The 18,494-nt window shown below is 37.0% G+C and overlaps 1 protein-coding gene across 3 annotated transcripts in view; it reads right to left on the bottom strand.

The window, feature by feature from the left end:
• Window positions 1-18,494, bottom strand: part of LRP6 (LDL receptor related protein 6) — a 175,393-nt gene that overhangs the window by 64,379 nt on the left and 92,520 nt on the right. For all 3 annotated transcript variants that reach the window (XM_042247517.2, XM_004006855.5, XM_004006856.5), the window contains exons 4-7: window positions 14,005-14,201; window positions 12,181-12,312; window positions 9,306-9,702; window positions 8,075-8,246 (exon numbers count right to left, since the gene is read on the bottom strand). In XM_042247517.2, the coding sequence (XP_042103451.1) occupies window positions 8,075-8,246; window positions 9,306-9,702; window positions 12,181-12,312; window positions 14,005-14,201 (898 nt within the window). The remainder of the gene's footprint in view (window positions 1-8,074; window positions 8,247-9,305; window positions 9,703-12,180; window positions 12,313-14,004; window positions 14,202-18,494) is intronic.

Genomic DNA, 18,494 nt, shown 5'->3' with positions numbered 1-18,494 from the left:
AATAAAATGGTGTTTGCCAGGAGTTGTTCAATAGGAATGGAGATTCAATTTTGCAAGATAAAGTTCAAGAGATCTTGAACAGTAATACACATACAATTAGCACCACTGTATGTTCTAAAATGGTTAAGGTGGTAGCTTTTATGTTATGCGTTTTTCACCACAATCAAAAAAAAAAAAGGACACGTGAAAAGAACATGGAATCACCTTGATGGTACTCCTAGTGCCAATTCTGGGATAATCTTTGCAACAATATAATGATGACAATGGAATGCAATCTGTGGAATAAACTGAACATCCATGGGTTCATACATACATATAGAAATGTGTACGTACAAATATACATGAATAGCGGAATAAATAGGAAAGGGGACACCTCTTCCTTATGAGAGAATTCCAATTAATATAACAGGAATAATGGAAATGGTATAAGTGTTCATTTCCTGGTGATCACTATTCTCTGAGTATATAAAACAAATCTGGGTGAAAGTTTCACTACTATTGCCAATTTTTTGTTGAAGTCTGAAATTACTTCAAAAACAAACAGGCAGCAGAACTCAACACAAAAAGTACCGTACAGGAAACCTGAATTCTATTGTTTTCTTTCTAAGTAGAAAGTTCTATGACCTTTGGCAAATAAAAGAAGCTAATCTGAAAGCAACAAGCACTGCTCCATTTTAAGAAATAAGAATTGAATCGCCAATCTATGTCTGACGCAGGATGCAGCATGCTTGGGGCTGGTGCATGGGGATGACCCAGAGAGATGTTACGGGGAGGGAGATGGGAGGGGGGTTCATGTTTGGGAACACATGTAAGAATTAAAGATTTTAAAATCTAAAAAATAAAAAAACTAAAAAAAAAAATTAAAAAATTTAAAAAAAAAATAAAACAATGCCAAAACAATAAAAAAAAAAAGAAAAAAGAAATGTTTGCTTGAGTATAGGGAATTATGCAGAAACCATCTGATAATTATATCTAAACTGTCTGAACATGGCTTTTTTCCCCCAAAGACAATGATACTCTGAAGAAACATGAAATACCATTTCCTTACTATCTGCAGACTAATGAAATCCACTGTAACCCAGAAGAGTTTGGGGTTTTCTCCCCCATATTTTAAGAACAACACTGTGACTAACACAAAAATAGTATTATAAATCTCAACCAGACATAAAAACCAAGTCATAAGTCAATCCAAAATCAAAAATGAATGAACAACAAAACTAAGTAACTCTGAGCAAGGGCTAGATTAATAGAAGCCTGGCAGATTTCAGAAGCTCAAAATTATAAATGAAATAACAAAACAAGAGTCTACTGAAAATCTAAGCACAATAAAAGGGATTCTAACTCCTTCCCTGAGATTATTATTTCAGATCATATCTACCAAAAAAAAAACAATCACAGTACAATGAATGAAGAGTCTGGGAACTCAGAGTTCAATCAAAAAATTAACAGGGCCTGCATTATAACATTCTTAACATTTTAAAACTGAAAACTAATTTAAAGTGGGGGGAAAAAAAGACTGAAGGTGAATCCTTTGCTCATTATGGATAACTTTATAAACAACTATTACACAAATTCCTTAAATAGCTGGTGATAAGGTGAAAATACTTGTCATTGTTAACACTGTTCAATGTTTTGCAAATTCCCTCCCAACAAGTCCCAAAATTGTGGTCCTCGCCATTTATATGACTGTTTACCCTTTCCAAATCTAATAACAATAAAAATAAAATCTCTGTGACCCCTTTAAAAGTATATATAATAGCTTCCAAGCTACAGGGAAATAACCGCCTGAAGAATGTTTTACATGGACTCTATTAGTATCTACATGTTTGGCAAGCTTCAAACAACAGCTTTCAACATTTATTTAAACCCGTCACACACGTTAATAATGAAGTAGTCTGCATAGAGGTCAATGCAAAATCTAAATGAGTAGCTTACCAGAAGTTAATATCAGTAAAACTGAGTTACAAAGATACTGAACCTCCAACACGCCAAGTTTTCCTTAGGTGAGAGGAATTACTGGCACAGTGTATAAGGAAAAATTTAAAAGAAAAAACAAAACAAAACAGTAATGTCATCTGTGATATACATTCCTTCTTAGCAATCTCCCAGGCAAAATGTTTTATTTGTTCTTACCCTATGATATGCAATTAGTATAAAAGGCATCAGAAAATGTTAAAGCTGGAAGGAACGTCAAGATCATCAGCTTCAAATGATATCAATGGTCAAAATACAAAGACCAACAATTATGTGAATTATCTATAGTCACCCAGGTAAATGGCAAAATCGTATGAGAACTAGGTCAAGTATCACAAAATGATTCAATAAAGATCTAGAGATTATCTCCGTAAGAACTAAAAACTGTTATAAATTGTAAAGAGGTTGACATCTCTTCTTAAGAAAGGACAACACTGAAAGTCAGCATTCCTGCTACAGGGGTAAAGAAACCAAAGGAACAAAACAGGCACTTCCAAAATAATCAGACTGTAACTAAAAATAGCTCCCCACATATTAAATAGCTTAATACTAAAACATGAGATGAAAACGTATAATAGGATAATATTTTAAAAATGATACAAGTGCAAGTTCAAACTTGGTCACTAAAATACTTTCTAAGTACCAACGTATATCAGATTATCCTAATTTACACAGATAAAATTATTCTAACTCCAAAGTGAGGTAAATGCATCTTGCCTGGTGAGACTCACGGGTTTGTTGCAGCAGTTCAGGAAAAGTATGATTACACCTATCATCAAGCAAGTTTCTCTCATCATAAATACGTCCAATAATTATTTTAGAGCCAAAGTAGAGTGGATAATGAGATGACAGAGCTTATAATTGGATGATGTACTACTCTGCCTACTGCAGATTGTAGTAACAAGTTTAAAAATGTTGTTAGAACTGTACATCAACCTTCATATAGGTATGAAACAGGTAACTTTCATACAGAAGCTTAAAGATGTACATAATCGTAAGATACATCACAAACAGAAATAAGAAATATAATGGGAGAGCATCATGTTTACAACTCAATGAATACAGGCCCCAAAGCCAGGTGTTCTGTTGAGCTGAGGAATCTAACAGTGGAATTTATCAGTATTTTTCTGTTATAATATGTCGAGAATACATGGGGAAAAAAATATATGTTCACATACATATATACTGTGGTAAAGCAGTAGGAATGGGCAAAGATTCAGATTATTTAAGTTCATTATCTGAACCTTTCTCTAAAACTAGAAGTAAAATCAATTTTACAGAACAGTGTTATAAACTGGCAAAGATTTAAAAGGAAGAACTTGTTGGTACTTGTCATATACTCAGGAGAGCTTTACCTCAACAGATGAGATGATTACCCCAATAATGATTACATTATTATAATTTCTTAAGGAGGAATTAATCTTAGAAACAAACAATAAGGAAAACCATCATAAATGGGTCCTTGTGTGTTTCAACAGACTTTCACAATACTCAGGCTAAAGATGCCAGACAAAGAAATTACTTTAAAAAGAAATCTGAATACTTGGGAAACAAATTTCTTTATAAGAGTATTGATTAAATAGAGGAAGTTGTCATGAGAGGAAAACGTAGCCCTGCAATTTCAGGCTTAGACTGTGAAACAGAACATTCACCAAAGGCCAAGTTTTCAGTACACATCCTACACAATAATACCCTCTTTATTCAAAAATTCCTTGGTACTCAAGGTTCTAGTAATCTCTGTTTCTCTTTCCCAACAGAATTGTGCCAGGCATAACTAGATTTTGGAGAAACTATCTATGGATGCTGTATTCTCTAAAATAGGGAAATTTACAATAAAAGAGATTTGAAAAAAAATTCTACATGTCTTTGACATAGATCAGAAAATCTTTATCTCCACTAGCTCTTGCTGCATTTGTCAGCATAAGCTCTGAAATAAAAAGGGGGAAAAAACAAATAACAAGTATATATTGAGAAAATAAATCGTGAGAAAATCTCAAAGATTTTAATACTAAAATCTCTATGATAGTATTATTATTTTCAATATAACCAGTGATTGAAATCACATTAATAATGTCAAGTTAAACTGGTATGTAAAAATCATCAAGAAAAAACAAGCTAACGGTATATTAATTTTATATAAATATTTTAAACTTATAAATTTTCTATGATATGTCTTCACTATTGGTAAGCAATACTGCAGGCCAGTAGTGCAACAAATGCTTAATGCTTTTGGCATTAAGTGGATCAAGAAACATGAGAATATTGTTAAGACACAATGTGCTTCTGCCTACTGTAAGGCCTTACAACACAGAAATGAAGGCTTGTTTAATGTCACCTACCAGAAAAAAAGAAACATCCTTTTTGGCTAATGCTTTAGTATTTATTATCAGAAAGTATTTTAATATTTATTATTTTAACACCTGAGTAGAGGGTAGAGGGGACTCCAGTGCAGGCAAGCAAACTAGAAGCCTGTGTGTAAAAGGCGATGAAATGATTTGAACATAATGTAGAAGCATAAACAAGTACCTACAGTTTAGTGGTCCCTATCAGTTCACAAATACGAAAATCAGACATGCACTCACAGAAACATTCTTAAAGCACCAGTCAATACAATGATCGTCTTTTTTAAAAGAGAAAGGAAGGGAAAAAAGAGACATCATTAGCACTTCACTATATGGCACTGCTCTCTGAGGAAGTTGGTTATAAATCTCCGGTAAACCTATTTATTTTTTCTTGCAACTCTGGACAACAAAAATGAAGTCTGAAACCCAAAGCTCCCTATCAATTTTCTCTGGTTTTCCCAATCCTCAAACCTAGCTCCCCAACATATCCAGCACCTGGTTACATCACCACTTACCAAAAGAAGTGAGTGAGAACCTGGTCTAAGTCATCTCCACTGAGGGAGCAGAGAGCATAACGGAATGAACATTTTGAGCTCTTCCCATAAGATTCACGCAAAACACAAGAGCGTACTATGCCTTACAGTGCTACGTGATCATTTACCAAACCCCTATTTTTAACTCCCAAATGTACTGGAAACATACAACCCAGGTAAATTTGAAGTCTTCCAGAAGAGAACAGGGCCACTACAACTGTAATTTAATATTTTCTTATAGTCCCAGGAAAAAGCACCTTTCATTCTTAGGCATGACAGAAAAGGCGGGGAAGCTTTCTAAAGAGAAGGGGACTAGCAAGGAGCATGTGACCTAGACTAGGTCAGATGAGCACTAAGGATAAGTTGATTACTTGCGAGCTAGCAAGTAATCTAAGAAAAGAGAGCATTTTTAAAATTATGTATCTTCCCAAAAGTTTTATTCGACCTACTATCAAGTAAGGCAAGATGAAAAGCTGGGGTCACAGCTGCTCCTATAATCACTACTTGTCTCAGAGTAGGAACCTAACAGTTTTTCATTTAGATGGACAGCTGTGCTCTTTCCTTAGTTTGTCATATACCAGCAGTTTTAGATAACAGTATCAGCTCTATTTCCCAGATGCATCAGTAAAAAAAAAAAAAAAAATTTATACTGTAATTGTAATTAAAATTACAAATGCATTGAATGCTCAATTAGGGAAACTTCATCAGAATCTCCAGGGGAAAAAACAAGGGGAGGTCTTTGTGTGTATGATTTGGTAGAAGGAGATGTATCATCAACCCTAAACAATCTGTCAAAAAGAGAACAAAGAGCAAATAGCAGTTGTGTTCCAATAAATCTGGAAGAAAACTGAGTGCCAAAGAATTGATGCTTTTGAACTGTGGTGTTGGAGAAGACTCTTGAGAGTCCCTTGGACTGCAAGGAGATCCAACCAGTCCATCCTAAAGAAACCAGTCCTGAATATTCACTGGAAGGACCGATACTGAAGGGGAAACACCAATACTTTGGCCACCTGATGTGAAGAACTGACTCACTGGAAAAGACCCTGATGCTGGGAAAGATTGAGAGCAGGAGGAGAAGGCGAAGACAGAGGATGAGATGGTTGGACGGCATCACTGACTCAACGGACATGAGTTTGAGTAAACTCTGGGAGATGGTGATGAACAGGGAGGCCTGGCGTGCTGCAGTCCATGGGGTTTCACAAAGAGTCTGACACGACTGAACAAGTGAACTGAACTGACTGAAACCTGCAAGAAGAGAAGCAGATCTGAAAGGACAGTTTAAGGATGATGGTGCAAGTCAAGGAAGAAAAAGGAAGTGAGAAAGCAAATGACATCACATACATTTATATACACACACAGCTCAAGAGGCCAGAATTAACCCTAATTTTTAGATCCTACTGCACTTCCCACAAAATAAGAAAATAAATCCTGTAAAGTATTCTATATTGTTATATGATATGTATGCATTTTTACTCTTAAACACTGTCATTCAGAACCTCCATAAATTCCCATTTCTCTACTTGAATCTCTCAACTTCTTGTGATTTCAAATAAATTTCTCTAAATAAAGTAACCTAATTTCAGCCACCTCATGCGAAGAGTTGACTCACTGGAAAAGACTTTGATGCTGGGAGGGGTTGGGGGCAGGAGGAGAAGGGGACGACCCAGGATGAGATGGCTGGACGGCATCACTGACTCGATGGACGTGAGTCTGAGTGAACTCCGGGAGTTGGTGATGGACAGGGAGGCCTGGCGGGCTGCGATTCATGGGGTCACAAAGAGTCGGACACGACTGAGTGACTGAACTGAACATAGATAAGACGTGAAAAATTCCTAGAAAGAAATCAATGTTTTATTTACAATCTAAATAGTCATAATAAGCTAAGAAAGATAAGATCAAATACGGAATTTTTTAAGTCCCTATGAAATAAAAAATCACGTTCTCTTCTCTAATGTAAACTATGTGCTCCTGCCTTATATGCAGACAGTCCTCTGGGACACATGGGCCGAAACTGTTTTTCTAAGAGTAGTAACACATATACACTCATGGAGACTCCAGGGTGGATCAACAATTCGCAGTTCATGAACTGGAGGGGAATGGTGTGTGATCTGTACCCCAGTGATGCTCACGGCCTGTCTGAAAAGTAACCTCAGCAGCACCGCACTCCAGTTGCTAAAAATTCCAACACTAAGGTGGATTTAGAGGGGGTGGGGGCAGTGAAACACTAACAACAGGGAAGATATTTGCATAGTCAAGTCTATGCAAAGTTTTCTATTAATGGAAACCAGCTGCAAGAGCAGAAGATGGTTTTCAGGATTTAAGCCCAGTGGAATGAGGTTTTTTCCTATTCCAAGATTCCAATCTGAAACGAAAGCCCTTCATCTCATTATTCCCTGAGAGTCCCTGTCACTCCCAAGAATTACCTTTCTAAAGTAACTGCTCTATAGCCCAAATTATCTATTACAAGATGTGTGCTGTGGCTTTGAAGAGACATTCAAACCTACACCTTATATAAGAAGTCATGTGTTCTCCAAAGAAACACTACGATCAGAACTCTGTTTTAAGTATGTGACCCACAACACCTCTAGCAGAGCCCAATTTAAAGTTGTAGAATTCAGACTTCACATTCATTATCAGGGACTTTCACCCTTTACAAAACAAAGTAATAAAATATTCACATATGGTGGCTATTTCCACCATAATTCTATTCTGGCTGCCCAACTTAGTTCTATGATTTGTTAAATATTTTCCCTCAAGCCCTGGCTAATTAATTTTCCCCCCACATAGCTCATAAATCAATTTTAAAACTGTTTGCATGTAACCATCTTAATATATACCACCACCTTCCCCAACACCAACAAAAAGTATGCTTTGTTTTGCTGACAATGACTACCAGCTCTTCCAGTAGCAAGCTTATTTAACATATGATTCACGCAAACTGCCCCTAGGAAATTCAAGCAGTGGTTTTACCCATAATGAGAAAAATCATTCACATAAGCTTTTAAGACTAGAAATAGATGAACATCTATTTCTCATGCAAGTTTAACTCAAAAATCTTCTGATGAGTTGAAAGAAAAGATGTTAATTCCTAGAATCCTAAAGGTTGATTAAAATACAAGAAACCTCTGGCATCCCACTGAAGAGACAAGAATATCTGCATCAGATCACCATCAACTCAAAAACCCTTATAAATGTGGTTTTAAAGTGAAAAAGCAAGAAACAAACCTCAATTTTGTCTGTTTTGGCATCTCCCCAGTATATTTTGCCTTCGTCATAATCCAAGGCTAAACCATTTGGCCAACCAAGAGAAGTGTTAACCAACACTACTCGATCAGAACCATCCAAAGCTGCTCGCTCAATTTTCGGGATTTCTCCCCAGTCAGTCCAATACATGTACCTACAGAAGTATACAGAGTATGAGCTAAAAACGGATAATAAACTGTAAATTTCAGATATCCTAAAGGTGAGATCCAACCTTCTTTTACATTGGTTACCAGTTAACATCTACAGAAGGAAAAACTAGTTAAGACTTAAAACATACAAAGAGTCCATTTAATACATTTATAATTGCAGGGTATAAGCCTTGTAAAAAATTTTTTTCAGATAAAACAGTGTTTTCTAGGAGTGATAATGAAAAATGCCTTCCAATAATGAGATTCTATGTTTAGGTTTTTTTGTGTTCCTTATCAGGAACAATCTTCTCTCTCTTTCTAGCTTATCATCTCTGACAAAAAAAAAGGTTATCCCAGTAGTAATATTCAGATGGAAAACCAATTTCCCCAAATAACTAACTCTTCTCGTTGCGCTGGTTCCTACGGCTCCTGAGAGTTTAAGGGGCTCAAAGGCATTGGTATGCACTGAAGTGTAATAATTTGCCATTATGTTCACCCTCAGAATGAATCTCATAGTAACAAATAACACTGATGAGTATGTAGAAAGCTGTGTTTCCCTGGATCATGATCAGGGTGTAATAGCCCCCCAAAAAAGGAAGACAGACCAGGCGTATAGCTGCATGTCCTGACCAAGTTTTAGAAATCAGGCCATTCATATATTTAGGGACATTTAAAAAATACATATTCTTTACCAAACCGTCCTAGAAGTACTGAAAATGAGATGAAATTAAATTTTCTAGGGGAAGAGAAAGAGTTCTGAAAACAATTTCTCTCCATATTTTTCATGGTCATGATGCAACCTTGGCAAAATCTGCAGCCAACACCCAAAGTCAGCAAGTATGGACTTAATTTAGAAAGCAAACGTATTCAAAACATTCAAGGAAAAAAACTAGCAATTCATTCACTTGAGGTTTTATTCCAATCACTGTATTCTAAATATGCACAGTCATTAAAGAACTATTTATTGGAAAGCAACATATACTTCACGTTGTTTTTGTCAATGTTTTGGGTACCTGCGGAAATAGAAACCCCTGGCAAAATTTTCTGTCAGCAGAGCCTCTTACCCAACCATGGGATCTAGCACAATAGCCCGGGGTTCTTCTAAGTCCTCTGAAATCAAGATCTTCCTCATGGTCCCGTTGAGCCTTGTCACTTCTATCCGATCAGTGCCAGTGTCTGTCCAATAAAGATTTCGGGCAACCCAATCAACAGCAATACCATCAGGATGGGCAATTTGGGCAGTGACCACAAACTGACTGCCAGATCCATCTATGAAGGAGCGGCGGATGGCCCTCACTTCATCATCAGTCCAGTAGATATAGCCTTCCACGGGATCATAATCTATGGCAATGGCATGGCGGATGTCTTCTAACTGTAGAACAATGTCAGTGAAATCTGGTGTATCCAAAGAAATGCGTCTCAAGTCTGTCCTTCGGGCTAGAAGCAGTAATTCAGTGGCACCTAGAACAACAAAGTGAAAAACAATGAAGAAAAAATGGAAACCCACAGGCCAAATTTAGTCTCTAAATAAAGAGTGCAGAACTTTTTCAGGAACTGAGAAGCGGGTATAAAAGGATACTAGGGTCTATTTAGGGTAGAATAGAAAGTAATACAGTAAAACAGGAATAGCTGGACTAAGAGGTCATGCTCTGTAATGGCTGAACTCTCCAAATCAACTTCTGATTCTCTCTCTGGCTTCACTCATTATATAGCCCCTGGAATTAACAACAGCCACTTAAAGGGGAAATGAATATAACTAAGTAATGTCTAAGAAGCTAAGCAGCTAAATATTAGAGGAAGTATAGGATATAGGTCCTTTGTTCAAGAAAGATGTTTAAAAAGGTAAGGAATCCAGAACAAGGATCTTTTGTGATTAATGAGAATGTTCTAAAATTGGATGGATTGTGATGGTTGCACAACTCTGTAAATTGACTAAAAATCACTAAATTATACACTTGAAAAGGCTGAATTTTATGATATGTAAATTACCTCAGAGAAGTTGTTTTAACAAAAAGAACTATAGGGCAACGTCTGACAGAACTAAGGACAAAAGACGCTATGGAGGAGGAAACAGCAGCAGAAGAGAGGGAATGTGAGGGGAGGTAACCAAATAAATGTGACCCAGTGGATAAAGGCGAGAGCTTTGTATGTAACAGAACCAGATTCAAGCAGTTACACAAAGTCAGGCAAAACACCTCGTCTCTCTAAGCCTGATATCTTCGTCGATATCTCATAGAATTGCTGAGACTTAGAGGAAATAAATATAAAACTCAAAAATGTACCAAATATATAAGTACTCAATAAATACTAGCTAATACATTATTTTCTAATAAACTCTTATATTTTATTTCGCTGAGTTTTTAAAATCAGATTTATTTATCAAGTGTTTTAAACCCAAAGCAGCAATCAATACAAATACAGCTCAGAATGAGAACATTAACTCAATCTTGTTTTTTTTATTTTAAATGCTCAAGTCAACCACTAGCAAAAAATCATCTAACATTATACAAAAGTTAACAAAAAGACAGCAAACAAGTTGACACCTGAAAGAGTGAAAAAAGATTCCCAACCAAAGAAATGAGTCTGAAAGAAAATACTGATATTAAACTTCAAGCATTAACCTGGAATTATAGTAGAAAAAATTAAGGAGAGAAGAAGCTCTCAGCATCAGCTTTTTGACTCATGGATTAATTATAAATAAACCCTACCTTGGAGAGAATACAACCCTAAAGGCCACAGTGGGCACCAAGCAGGAATAACTTTATAAAATTCACTGCCTCCACTAACTACCAAAAGGAGCCAGCACCATAAACTCTTCAAACAAAGAAGTCTTAGAAAGTGAAGCTGTTAATTTGGCAAGGTGATCAAAACAAAATAGTTAACTTAAGGCTACTACATGCCAAATGTATTTCTGAAATTAAGATGCTCGTTAAACAGGTACATTTGCACTGCTCTAAGGCTGTACCAGACCACTATGGCTAAAATAAATCCACTGTTTTAAAGTCAAGCTACATTTTTTAACAAAAAAGCAACATTACATAAACCTTTTGTTTTAAATTGAAACCAAATTATTGTTTTCTATGGAAACCTCTCACAAGAATCAGCCAGTTTCACCTCTGACTAGGAGGATAATTTATCAATGCCAACTCATGACAAATATCCTGCACACCAACTCAATCCCATCTCTCTGACTCCCTGATCCCCTTGCCAGGAACTCTAACCCACTCCTAAATAAAGGCTTATACTTTTCAGAGTTAGATAAAGAAGCCACTGCTAAATACAACAATTTTCTTACCAGGTCTTGCTGGTGGCTAGAGAACCAGATGGTGATCCATAGGGTTAAGAATGAAGAACAACATTCTCATTAAGAAGAAAATGAGAACTGGCATTCTCCCAAACCAGAAGTACCTTGAAATGTCCTAAATCAGAACATTTCTCCTACATGCCCTCTCTCTACAGGGGACTCAGAGTAAGGAGAAGAGGCAGTGTGGTGGTTAAGGACAGCAACAGGTTGCTTTGAGCAGAACAATAAGGAATTCTTTTCTTCTTCTGAAGGCACTTCTCTGTTGTTAAAAGGCAATTAAAAGTATCATTCAATCATTTTTCAGAAAACGTATCTATCCCATGATAGTCTTTATAATTAAAAGTTTAATATACATCTTTTCCTTGTAACGGTTCTTTATTTACAAATGTTACCTGTTAAATATATATTCTTTATGAGAATATTCATTTCCACAAGAAAAATACTAAAATAATTTATAAAACAACATTCAAGAGATGCCATAAAATGCAAAACACTCCTATTATATAAGCCACTGTGAAGACTGAGGGATTAAGTGACTAGTTTCCCAAAGCGCTGTAATTTACAGAGCTAATTATAGAGAAATAAAATAATCATTACTATCCAGAATTCTTCCTTCTTGGCAACCAACTTCTTACCATCTTTGCAGGTTTTTCCATTCTCCAGGAGTGTGACCCCAGTTGGGCAAGCACACTGATAAAAAGGCTTGACTGGAGACATCAAACATAAATGGGAACAACCACCATTATCAATTCCACATGGATTTGTAGCTGTCAAATATAAATCACACTGGTTAATACCAATGATTATGGATGACTTCCTCCACTCTAGGTACATAAAGGTTAACGACCATAACATGAGCACCTCTGATAAACCAAATTATTACCAAATGTCATCTGGGTGCTTGACAACCAGACCATCCGCAAGGAAGGGAATTAAACAGAGAAAAATCTACTTAGCATTCTGTATCCAAAAAGGAATACACAAGAAGTAAAGCAGGCTGTCCCTGCCCCAAAAGAGCTTGCAATCTAGCCAGGAAGCCAAAATTCATGAACAGTAATAATGGAAAACAGTACAGAACAAAGAAATTGAGATCTTGCACATTCAGACTGTAAATAAGTAGAGAGTCAAATGGGAAATAAAGTACTAAAGGATTGAAGAACTGAAGAAAAGCTCCATAGCAGATACAGGACATGGCAGAAGCCTTGAAAGATAGGAAGGACAGATAGGAGGACAGTCAAGTGTGGCAAAACCACATGAATGAAAGCCTGGAGGCTGTACACTGTGTGAGATTAGTAAGGTGATCGAGTAATTGAAGATTAAGATTTGACTAACAACAATAAAAGCTGAATGAGCACAGAGAAGGGAATGTCTGTGGTGGAGGCATTGAGAGGCAAGAAAAGCTACACCGTGGAAAGATTTACATGGAGCAGGTAAGCATAATGGGTTTTAAAAGGGGAAACTTAGAACGAGAGATTAATTAGAAAATCTGAAGCAACAATAGAAAAGGATGGATTTAAACAATATTCAGAGAAAAATCAACATGGAAACAAAAGTATGAAAGATAAAAGGCAGTATCACATATAACTGCAAATTCTCAAACAAGTAAAACAAAGGATCAACAGCGCCATTAAAAAGCCGAGAATGATAAGACATTTATTCTCGTGAGTAAACACTCTTTTTTTTTTTTTACAAAAGAGTAACACAAACATTTTAAAAAATTTTTATGAACTCATGATCACTGGATTCCAATATGACACACTCAATATTTGACTATCTCCCCTTCAGTAGAAAGAGCTAATACAAAGTAATGCATAATCCAAAAGCCCTGCATTTTTGGCTCTGGAATACAATCTGAAACACACTCAGACACACGTCAGACATTTATTTACACACAAGTGCCAAACACTTAACATTCTCCTGCAAGAAACTGTTGTCAGCAGTCACAGTCCAAATCATTATACAAGGCGACCAGAAACAGAAGAAAAAGGAGGGGGAGACACACACAGAAAAGGGATAAGCACGTACTTACTGAAGCAACCCGAGGCACTTAAATGAAGCAGTTACAGTAATAGTTACATTAACTAATAATTAACAGGTTCCACTCAAGGAAAGTGTCTGTTTCTAAACATACAATGGACGAAATCACTCATTAGTGAGAAATAATATGAATACAAAATGTATTTGCACAGAATCTTAATATATGAGCTATCTCAATTTTTTTTCTCTCTTCTTTACCTTCATAACCCCAGACTAAAACAAAGGGCTGAGGTGGTCTGCAGCGATAGATACTAAGCTACAAATGGTTTAGACTACTGTCTTCCTTGAATTTTGACATCTTTCCAATTTTTTATTCCTTTCCACTCTGAATACATCCTCTCCTCTTGCCCCCTCAGTAAAGCTAGACATCAGAGTGCTACAAAGCTATTCCAACTTGCAATTTAAAAATCAAGATCACTTACCATTTGGCTGCCTCTGTTGGCTGAAGACATGTATATCCATGGGAGAGAAGATGTTAGAATGGATTTCACGCAGACCCTCGCCAGTGTACTTGTTGCAAGCCAAAATGGAATGTGTATTCCAGTCAGTCCAGTACAATGTGTCCTCAAATAACGTCAGGGCAAAAGGATGTGGAAGGGAACCTTTAACCACCGCCTGCCTAGTAACCCAAAGAGAAAAGCGCAAACATTTCTAAATTTTCTTTTTTAATCAAAACTTTTTCACTCCCACTGAAATGGTCTTGTAGTCCACATTAACACATAACAAATCCTGGATAACACGTATCTTAAAGTCAAATATACCTATGAAAAATAGTCAGAGAGTAAATTCAAAGTTATTTGAATTCATGGGCGCCAGGCACACACTCCACACAGACAAGGTGAGCGCTAACGCACGAGCACTGCTGTCAATTCCCATCTCCCACCCTGCCACAGGATTCATGTCATCAGAAGGAGAAAGGCAGCAACATGAAAAACCCCAGGGTTTAAAGATGCCACTGGGAAGTAGTTTTAATTAGCAGTAAGTTTCCCCCTTCTTCATGCGGAAGAACAAAGAATCTGAGCCTGTTTCTTCAGTCACTTTTATGGGTTTCATAAGTGAAAAGTAAACACACGCACATGAGGCTAGAAAGTCATTCTGGGAGAGCTCTCTCTCTGCAAACCCCAGATTAGCTTCAGCGAATAATCATCTTAGCTGGCTTTCCGCTCTACCGTTACTTCATCTCCACAAGCCAGGGGGCAAAGAGGAAGCCCAACCACTGGCAGAACATGTTCAAGAGACAAAGCAGATCCCCAAATTCACAAGCAATCCTAACTATCGGAAGGAGAGGTAGAGAGCCTGACCAGTACTCAAGATACAGAACTTTGCAGTCTCATGGAGAGTTATGTGATTAGTAAATAAGAAAATTCTTGAATAATGAATAAATCACATGTAAACCACAGTAATAAATCAAGAAAATAAATGCTTCGATATTTTCATAATACCAAATCTTAATATTTTCATAAATCACTCAGCGAGGAGAGAAAGAAGAAAATGTAAGCAATTAAAGAGAAATAAAGGAAAACACACTCAAAGACAATCCAACTTTTAGGTCCATAAGGTTATCTGATGCTCTCTAATACCTAACAGACCACCAACACTAAATTAAAAAGCAGTAAGATCATTTTCAAAGAGTATCTCAAGGCTGTATATTTTCACCCTGCTTATTTAACTTCTATGCAGAGTACATCATGAGAAACACTGGACTGGAAGAAACACAAGCTGGAATCAAGATTGCTGGGAGAAATATCAATAACCTCAGATACACAGATGATACCACCCTTATGGCAGAAAGTGAAGAGGAACTAAAAAGCCTCTTGATGAAAGTGAAAGTGGAAAGTGAAAAAGTTGGCTTAAAGCTCAACATTCAGAAAATGAAGATCATGGCATCTGGTCCCATCACTTATGGGAAATAGTTGGGGAAAGAGTGGAAACAGTGTCAGACTTTATTTTTGGGGGCTCCAAAATCACTGCAGATGGTGACTTCAGCCATGAAATTAAAAGACGCTTACTCCTTGGAAGGAAAGTTATGACCAACCTAGATAGTATATTCAAAAGCAGAGACATTAGTTTGTCAACTAAGGTCCATCTAGTCAAGGCTATGGTTTTTCCAGTAAGTCATGTATGGATGTGAGAGTTGGACTGTGAAGAAGGCTGAGCGCCAAAGAATTGATGCTTTTGAACTGTGGTGTTGGAGAAGACTCTTGAGAGTCCCTTGGACTGCAAGGAGATCCAACCAGTCCATTCTGAAGGAGATCAGTCCTGGGATTTCTTTGAAGGAATGATGCTAAAGCTGAAGCTCCAGTACTTTGGCCACCTCATGTGAAGAGTTGACTCATTGGAAAAGACTCTGATGCTGGGAGGGATTGGGGGGCAGGAGGAGAAGGGGACGACCCAGGATGAGATGGCTGGATGACATCACTGACTCGATGGACGTGAATCTGAGTGAACTCTGGGAGTTGGTGATGGACAGACAGGGGGGCCCGTCGTGCTGTGATTCATGGGGTCGCAAAGAGTCGGACACGACTGAGTGACTGAACTGAACTGAACTGAAGATCATTTTCATCTAAGCAGAATTAGCATGTGTTAGCATTCATGGAATGATTCTAGCCTAAGGTGTTTAAAATTTGAGCCAGATTTTTAAATAACTGAATTCAAATTAGAATGACTAGTTTCACAAACTTTCTATTTTAAAACCTCACAACTATGCCAGCCATCACCACAATTTCCTCCTCTCATTTTTCTTCTCATTTCCCTAGCATATTACTTTCTCTCTCTTTTCCCAGTAACAACTGTCACAATGTCTACTTCTGAAGTGGACTTTCTTTCACTTTTTAAATGAACAGCTTTATAACATTTACGATTGTTACTATGTGAGTGATATCATATAGTTCAAGTTCAAATTTAAATAGGCCTGCATATTTTACAGTTAAGTATCCCAAAATTCATTATGGTAAAACATAAACAGAGAGAGTTCTGAGAAGCTGCCAAGAAAGTAAAGTAACATGACTGAGAAATATAAGTAATACTAAAGATGAAATTACTTAGGCTTTCATTAGACATCTTAAAGTATCAGAAATTACAAAATCAGTTCTCTAAAAGACTTTGGGGAGAAGAAATGAGACAGAACTGAGTTCAAATGTCCCCCTGCAATTACAATAGCTTATTTCCACAAATTCCTCACCATTAAAAGATGATAATCTAACCTGAGTTACTGTGAAGATTAAATCATAATATATGAAAAATCGTTTAGGCATTATGCTTGGTACTTAATAAACATTTCATAAATAGCTCCTCAACTTTAGGATGTCTGTTTTCAGTATTTTAGTATTTCTGATTCAGGGATAAAACTTTATAATTTTAGTAAACATTTCATGTGCTAGTTTTTAAGTCAATAAAAAGCTTACTAGAGTCAAGTAAATACTAGACTTTGGCTTATTTATATTCCCAGGATCTCACACAATACAGTATGTATGAATTAGTTAGATTTATTGCACACTTAGTAATGCCTGATAAACTGAAACATTTTAAATTAAATATGAAATTAACAAAAAGCACAGCTAAGATGGCTATCATGCATTGTCATATTCTTTGGTAATTTGTCTAGCCAATGGTGATCTGCTCCTAAAAGTACAGATTAGTGTACATTGTCTTCCCTCTCGTTGGGATTACTCCCCTGGAAACTGAAGTGAAAAGGAGAAGTTGATCATGGATACTGAGAACAAATGTGGCAGGCAAGATTGAAGCCCAGTTCTTCAGTAGTATGCCTCAACTATAACAGGAATTAAAAAGTGGATCCCTACCATGGGTACCGAAAGAAAGAAATCAAGACCCCAAGTGATGTCATGCTTCAGTGCTGGCAATCTCTAAGCATCATCTCCTCTACCTGTCCATCATTTTCTTAAGAGTTCACTCTCACCGGTATCCCAAGTACAGGTGTGCACTTGCTATCTATCTCAGATTCCATGGCTGACAGGTGCCTCTTTCAAATTCTGAACCAACTAGACTTAGCCTTTATAAAACGCCTGTGCACTTGTATTCATTTTCTGTTCCTGGACCTCCTGCCAGAAAGTTGTCCTCCGCCCCTGACTCAGAACTCCCCATGTGTGCAGGAAACAAATCTTCTCAATCACATCAAAGTACTACTCTGATAAATTCTGACATCTGAACTTAACCTTAGAAGATAGTTTCTCCACGTCACAGTGAGGTTTTCATAACACCTAAAAATATGACAACAGCAGTAGCAGTATAGTGTTTGAAAAAATCTCTACAAGTCTTTCACAAGAAAACAGAACAACTAGGAAGGAAAACCAAAACCTCATGGACAACACTTACAATGAAGACAGATAAGAAGGTATTACCACAAAACCCTAGACACAGAAAGGAAAACTACCAACAGCTGTTAAGATCTGATTAGCATCAGCACTTCTGCAGGAGGAATCAGAAGGAAAAAAATAGGGCATTTGGCAGATCCAGGCCCAGGAGAACACGCAAACAGATAGCAATGGAAAGCTTCACAAACCAATCTGAGAATAGCAGCTGACAAGGAATGGTTCTGGCCACTTGGAGAGTGAGTGAATACAAAGACTGGATGGATGGTACGGAAGGGACTGGCATCCTAACAAGGAACTCTCTCAGTGACCCAACAGAGCTCCCTTCCAGACAAAGGCCCAACCTGACCATACACTACTGGGAACAGAAAGACAGTGAGGATGACAGTGCAAGAGATATAATGGAAAATAAGGTGCAGAAAAAGTGGCAGAAGGAAACAGAGCCAGGAGTTCACACAAAGCAAGCTGCCAACTTTTCAAACACACACACTCAAGACTTCTGTGAAGTGAATGAAGTTATGATAAATTCTGCCTTCTTCAACAAGTTTCAGAAAAACAATTTCATGTGAAAATATAAAAATATA

The sequence above is a fragment of the Ovis aries genome, chromosome 3, assembly GCF_016772045.2.
Source record: "Ovis aries strain OAR_USU_Benz2616 breed Rambouillet chromosome 3, ARS-UI_Ramb_v3.0, whole genome shotgun sequence".
NCBI lineage: Eukaryota > Metazoa > Chordata > Mammalia > Artiodactyla > Bovidae > Ovis > Ovis aries.
The sequence above is the reverse complement of the archived record's forward strand: the minus strand, read 5'-3'. Positions and strand labels throughout refer to the sequence as shown.